The sequence below is a fragment of the Lathyrus oleraceus genome, chromosome 6 (genome assembly GCF_024323335.1).
Source record: "Lathyrus oleraceus cultivar Zhongwan6 chromosome 6, CAAS_Psat_ZW6_1.0, whole genome shotgun sequence".
NCBI classification, from domain to species: Eukaryota; Viridiplantae; Streptophyta; class Magnoliopsida; order Fabales; family Fabaceae; genus Lathyrus; species Lathyrus oleraceus.
Window position 1 is genome coordinate 408,415,285 of NC_066584.1, and position 7,610 is coordinate 408,422,894.

Sequence of the window (7,610 nt, forward strand, 5' to 3'; positions counted from 1 at the left end):
TATCACCAAAATTCTTATAATTGGAATTTAGTATGGTGTCATCCATGTTTAAATGAGAGTAGTTGCAAGTGTATGATGACTTAGTCAACTAGAGTTACAATGATTATTTAATTCTAATACATTATTTGCTGATATTTGTGTATAGCATGTGTCCATCCATGGTATCAATAGGTACAACAAAAAAGAACTAACAAAAGAAGAAGTGATAATTAATTAAAACACTTTATAAATTTTTGTGATGTGTATGCTTCCCTAAATATTTTAGTGTCAGACATTAGAACATGTGAAAATGAGGATAAATTTTTTATGGGATTTGAAGAACGACATGTGAAATTATATAATTGTAGGGATGCTTATGTGGGGATTAATGATGGGTTTAAAGTTGGCCACTTGAATGTTGCATTGAAATCTGATAATTTTGGACTGTGATTATAATTGTGTTTGTTCTATTTTGTATATAAGGGCTCTCTTTTGTTGTTGAAGATTAGTATTGTGGTTCTTATTGTTAGCAATTTTGTTTGTTTGTTTGAGATAAATATTGTGTAAATTATTATATAGCACATTATTATTTTCATTTTTTTCTTTCACTCACTTTATAAACATGAATTACAGGAGGAAGAGTTGAAACATGCCGTTTCATTTAGAGGTGTGTATGCTCGTGTTCATAAGAAAAAAGATGGAGAATATGTCTCTTAGCAATCAAAGTTATTTGTTGTAAGTTATTAAAATTTAACAATTCAATGTGTAATGTTTAACATGAAGGTAGGTTACATAATTACTATATTCTGGATCATAGCTTAGATGTTAGAAGAACTATGTCTATCCCATTTTCTGATGTCATCGGTCATTCGAGAATCATAGTTACATATGAGGAAGATATCAAAAAAGTTGTGGATAAGGCAATAACCTCTTTTGTCCAAATACAATTGACCTCGATATTGGAGCCAATCCTTTCAATGGTGTGAGTCATGTCAAAAGCACCATGCAAAGTGAAGTACCTGAAAAAGACCATGGAGATACAAGGTGAAACAATGTTTTCCAATCTATTTTGAAAATCATAGTTGATATGAAATATGAGTTGTGATTTCTGAATTTAAAATAAAATAAAATATTATTGTGATGTATATTATTTTAGTGTTGTTATAGATATTTCAAAATTGATATTGTGGTTATTTTAATGACCAGTGGATTGGTCCAACAAGATGAAGATATATGATATGAAAATATTTTTTAATTGTAATTTTCATTTTAGTAATAAAGTAAAAATGATATTATTTTTTAAAATTTTAACTTAATTTATTTAAATAAATATCAATAACTACAATACTTTTAAAAAGTATTTTGTACGAATAATTTTTTACAAATATTCTAATTAGTTTTGATTTTAAATAATTATTAAAAAATATGAATTAGTCTAATTAAGATTTATTAAAAAATCAAAGTAAATAGTTATAAAATTGTTCCATATATTTAGCTTGAGATTTATTATAATATCTTTCGTAGCTATATAGTTGAAAATATAAATTCAACCTGTATATTTTGCTACAGTTTTGTTGTGGCTTAGCTAGAAAGTTTTTAATATTAGTTGAAATTTTGCTAGGAAACTTTTGCCAAGATAATTAGCCACCTTAATTCCTAACAGATCTCCAACAAATTCTGTTTAATAGAGATTAGTTATAAACTAATTAATGTATTTGCCATAGCTAATTAGAGATTTCTTGTTGTGCGTTGTTCACTTAAAAAGGGGCGGAAAAACCACCATGATTTTCGGTTCTTTTTTTTATTTTAAAAATTAATCGGTCTATCACTTGAAAATACAGAAACATTAAATATATTTGAATCCTACAATTGCCCAAAACAAATTAAATTTGATACACTACTGCAAAGGGATTTCTACGATGATAAGCTCTACAAAATTAACACATTTCAAACAGTAGAAAGCTATGAAATTTTAATACTAAAAATACTATAAAAATTAGTTAATAAAATTAAAGATTTTTTTTATTTGAGTTTTATCCTGTCAAACATAATACGTGTATAATGCTAATAATGAATAATAACTTAAAAGACCCGAAGACTAAATTGAATACAAGTAAATAATATAATTCTACTTCAATTAAAATCTCTAAAATAATTTATTTTAGTATAATTGCATCTCCTATCGTATATCGTTGTACATTTTGCTTTAGTGATAAAAATATATACAAGATTTAAAGAACTCACATTTTTTATTTATTTTGATAATCCAATCCTTTATTTTTCTTTTATTTTCAGGAAACTATGTTTTATTCCAATACTATCCTATCGTAATCAAATTATATATTTCAATAAAATTTATACAATCTACTTTATCACATCAGATTTTTCTAATGAATAAAAATAAAATAAAGAACCAATTGATTATCCTATATGAATGCCTCTTAAATGTTCCATTGAAGATGCAATAATAATAATAATAATAATAAATAATAATAATAATAATAATAATAATAATAATAATAATAATAATAATAATAATAATAATAATAATAATAATAATAATAATGTTCCATTTAAGAGAATTAGGTGACATTGAAGAGTATGATAGTGATGAACTACCTCATGAGTATGATAGTGATAATTGTGAGATTATAAAGGGTGCCTTTGTAACCTTCAAGTTTCCAAAAAAAAAGGAAGACTATAAATGGGAAGTAGAAATTTATTTTGCTACAAATGATGACTTTAAAGAGGCTATAAAAACCTATGTTATACATTCAGGAAGAAACTTGAAATTTAAGAAAAATGACAAAAGGAGGATGAGAGTGAAGTGCAAGGATGGTTGTTCATGGGAGGCATATTGTGCAAATATAAAAGGGCAAGGAACTTGGCAATTGAGGACAATAGTGGACACACATACATGTAGCAAGGATTATAAGATTATGTTCCTAAATTCCAAGTGGTTAGGCAAAAAGATTCAAAGCAATGTTAGAGAGAACTCGGATTTGAAGTTGAGTGATATTATGGAGAAGACACATGAAAAGTGGAATGTATGCATCAACAAGACACTAGCATATAGAGCAAAGACACTTGTTGTTGATATTGTGGATGGTTCATTTAAGAAGCAATATAGAAGAATCCATGATTATGGCCATGAACTGTTAAGCGCAAATCCAGGATCAACTATTAAAATTACAAGTCATCCATTTCAAGGAGAAGGGGGAAATAGTGAACACCCTGGGAGGCAAATGAGTCCTCACTTCTAAAGCATGTATATATGCCTCAAAGCTTGCAAGGAAAGTTTTTTCAAATCCAGATCTATTATAGGATTGAATAGGTGTTTCTTAAAGGGATATTATGGTGGAAAAATACTAGCTTCCATTGGGAGGGATCCAAATGACCAAATGCTTCCAATTGTATATGCAGTTGTTGAGGGTGAGACTAAGGATTCATGGAGTTGGTTTTTAGAATTATTGACAGCTGATTTGGGAGGAGTCAGATTGTGCAAAACCTATACCTTTATAAGTGATCAACAAAAGGCTAACTCTAACTTTGAATTTTACTTATTTCATATATATCACCAAATGTTTTAACACCTTGAAAATTTTTGATTGCATGGTTTTTTACCAACTATTGAGGAGTTACTTCGTAATGTTGACCATAGATTTTGTGGTAGGCATTTAAATAGAAATTTCAGGAAGAAGTTCTCTGGCCTAAAACTGGAGGAATTGATGTGGATGGCTGCAACTGCAAGTCATGTGAATGCTTGGGAGAAAATAATGCTTGAAATCAAGGGAGTCAATGAAGAGGCATTCAAACATCTCATCAAAATTCCACCAAGATTCTGGAGCAAATCAAGGTTCAGGACAAATACTAGTTGTGATACTTTGGTGAATAATATGTCTGAGGCATTCAATTATGTCTTTGTAGCTGCTAGAGCCAAGCTAATTGTGACAATGCTTGAAGAAATTATAGTGTATATAATGAAAATATGGGAATCAAATAGGAAAAGGATTGACAAATATGAAGATACAATGCTACTTGTCATGCCCTAATTTTTAATCCTAAGATCCCACATATCATCTGCATCCTTGCACACAAGCAGGGTCACGTCTTGGTCCCTCCACTTATTCACCTTTAGGTTTTGCTTTTGTAGGGATCATCAAGCACCTCTTTGTTGATGTTTTTACCTTTGTGTTTATATGATTAATTTCTTATCTAACCACTAAACAAAATATCAAAAATATGTTTTATCTTCCTTAAGTTTATTGTGCAAGGTAGGGCTTTTCAATCAAGAGCATCTTAAATTTTTGTTGCTTACTTCTCAAGAAAAGTCAAAGGTTCGTGTGTTTTCCATGCCTTCTTCAATAAGCAACTTCAAGCTTTGAGCAATTTAATCAAGAGGAGATTCAAGTACACCTTATTTTGAGTTCATATGATCATCCATGTGATTTTAAATACAAGAAAAGTCCAAGTACACAAGCTTGTTTCAAGTGGTTTGACCAAAAAGTCAATATTTTGAAGTCAAAGTTCTAAGGACCAAGAAGGCATACTTGTTGATTTTATCCGAGTTGGAGCCCTTCTTATAAATGATGTATAGGTTCACATTTTCATGATTGTGAGTGAATAGTTGAGTGTTCTCCAAAAATGACCAAACCATCTTTCGTTTTGATTACTAACATCATTTACTAACATTTCTACTTGTAGTCAGTTTTATTTCCAAGTCATTTACTTTATGCTCTTTTATTTTTATGCCATTTACTTTATGTTTAGCATTCCATATCATATTATTGGTGATTATGTAATTTTTTCTTTGTCCATTTGGACTTTTCTTTTATATTCTTGTAAAGAAAACACTAATAAAGAAAAACCTAAAAAAGAAGCTTGGTTCTCTTGACTCATGGACTTGTGGTTACTATCATCAACATCATTGTAGCGCTATGGACTTAGATTTAGGATCTTGACATTTGCTTTGGTATATGTGACTTGAGACCTTGGAGTTCATCTGATACCTCTGACTTTGGACTTCCTTTGGAGACTTGGTTTGAGTTACTTTGGTTTTATCTGATACATGGATTATTATTTGCTTATTTTGGCTTTCTTGGGGCTTAATCCAAAGGAGAGAATTCTTGCTTGACTTATGTCATAAAGCTTTGCTATTTCTTGGTTAGATCTTTCCTCCCCTAGCTTTTACTTTATGCTCTAGGATAGTCTCTTCTTCTCCCCCCTTTCTTTAATTTTCAAACTCTTCTCTCTTTTTCAAAACCTTCTTGTTTTCTAACTTGAATGATTTTTCTCAATAAACTTTGACTTTTGTCAAGTGATTTTCAAAACCTTTTTCCTAATAAATGCTAATCCATTTTAAGTATATTCAGACCAATTTCAAAAGACTAAAAAATGCATAACTCATTCGAATCTTTTTTTATGCCCTTTGTGCACTTTTCCCTTTTAAACTTTTCTCAAAAGTTTTGACATGAGTCAAATTCCATTGTTGAGATATAATTCTCCTATGCCCATAGTATTGATGATAGTTCTTTTCCATCTAATAGATCTAGTGACATACTTATTGATCCTTATCCAAGTTGGAGCTCTTCTCATGATGATGCAAAGTTCTCATACTTGTGGGTGACTAGTTGAGTATTCTCCTTAAAATGACAAAATGTCTTTTCATAAAAAAAGTCAAAACAAACACCTTTGGTATTTTTACCATGAACTACAAGGTTTTAATCCTGTATTGCACTTTGTTCATACGTAGGCATGAGACTTCAAAAGTCTTGGCAAACAGAAAAATCATAAAAAGAAACATTTCTTTTCCCATCTCTCCAATCTTTTGCAAATAACACCCATTTTTCAAACCAAAAGGCACATTTTCAAAGAGGTTTGCATGGAGTACCATAGATGTTTAGGGTGTTAATACCTTCCCTTTGCATAACTAACCCTCAGACCCTTATCTCTTTTTATTAGTTTTGTTTTAAAACTTCTTTGGGTTTTGTTTGTTCTTTTTCCCTTTCCTTTGGAAATAATAAAAGCGCGGTGGCAACTCTTGCTTTATAAGTTAAGTTAATCAATAGCTTAATCTCAAACTTTTACCGCTACACTACCTAACATAAAAAAGAAGATGGAAAGGGAATCACAGAAAATAAACCATTAGAATGTGAGGTAATGATTAATTTGTTGTCCTTTTACTCTGTTAAATGCCTATGATGAATGTTGAATATTACAGGCGTGCAGGTGAATATGACTACGAGGTTAGGCATATATCACTAAATGGAGAAAAATATGTTCTCAATCTTTCCAAAAAAAATATGTTGACATGGCTTCCATGTTGCCATGCAATGTCATGCATGAAGGATCAACATTTATAAATTGATGATTTTATACCTGACTGTTATAAGAAGGATCTCTATGAAGCTTTCTATTCACCAGTTATTTATCCAATTAACGGGGAAGCTTTGTGGACTAAATCTGATGTTGTTGATCTCCATCCACCACCAATAAAGAGACAACTTGGAAGGCCCAAGAAAAAAAGAAATAGAGAAGCTGGAGAAATGGTGAGGGATGAGACACACTTGAAAAGGGCAAACCATGGAATATAGTGTAGTCGTTGCCATAAGAAAGGTCACAACAAGGCCATGTGTAAACTGCCACAACCAGAAGGTGCCTTAACTCAGGTAGCAGAAGGAGCCTCAACTCAAGAACCACAAGCAATAATTTCAAGTCAACCACCACAATCAACAGTTTCAAGTCAGTCACCACCCAAAAAGAAAAAAAAAACTTCAAAAGGGTGGGAAGCCTGTTTCAAGTCAACCTTGATGTTTGGTTGTGATATTTTTTATGCCTTATAATGGCTTTTTCTAATGTTATTTTAGTGCCTTATAATGGCTTATTGACAATGGCTTATAATGCCTTTTTGTAATGTTATTTTAGTGCCTTATAATGGCTTATTGACAAAGTCTTATAATGGCTTTTTGTAATGTTATTTTAGTGCCTTATAGTGGCTTATTGACAATAGGTTGTTGATATTCCTCACTTCCATGGTGCCTTTTTGTAATGTTACTGATATTCCTTATGATGGCTTAATGACAATGGCTTATAATACCTTTTTGTATCACTTTTTGGAATGTTATAGATATGCATTATAACAGATTATATTCTGTTCTAGCTTTTATACCAGTTATGTATCAATGTTAAAACAAATGAATAATGTACAAACACAATATTTTGTTAAACCAGACACTAACATTCTTCATTAAATAAACATAAGATTGCATTCATATTGTGAAAACAAAACACTAAATTATCCTAATCCTGATTGAAATACTTTGTTACAAACACAAGGTTCAATCCTAAGCTCAACATCCCAACCACAATGGACATTTTCAACCATCCTTTAGTGTGGATAACCTCATTCTTCAATTTGTTAATTTTCTTCTCTTGTCTTTCAAGCTTCAAATCCCTTTCATCAACCAATTCATCTCCTAACCACTTGAAGAAATTACACCCCTTGCCCATGTGATTTCTGTAATTTCTACAACCCTAAAATTTTCTCCCATAGTTGACACTATTCACATCAGTAATAGTACGAAAAATACTACCATCTTGGCAAAAACACTCAATTTTCATGTTTCTACGAA

The 7,610-nt window shown here is 30.7% G+C and overlaps 1 protein-coding gene across 1 annotated transcript; it reads left to right on the top strand.

Moving 5' to 3' along the window:
• The first annotated feature begins 2,543 nt into the window (after window positions 1-2,543).
• LOC127095891 (uncharacterized) lies at window positions 2,544-6,572 on the top strand. Its single transcript, XM_051034517.1, has 5 exons — window positions 2,544-3,220; window positions 3,314-3,436; window positions 3,653-3,952; window positions 6,200-6,224; window positions 6,375-6,572. Exons 1-5 carry the CDS (start codon window positions 2,544-2,546, stop codon window positions 6,570-6,572), a joined length of 1,323 nt encoding a protein of 440 aa, XP_050890474.1.
• Window positions 6,573-7,610: the final 1,038 nt, after the last annotated feature.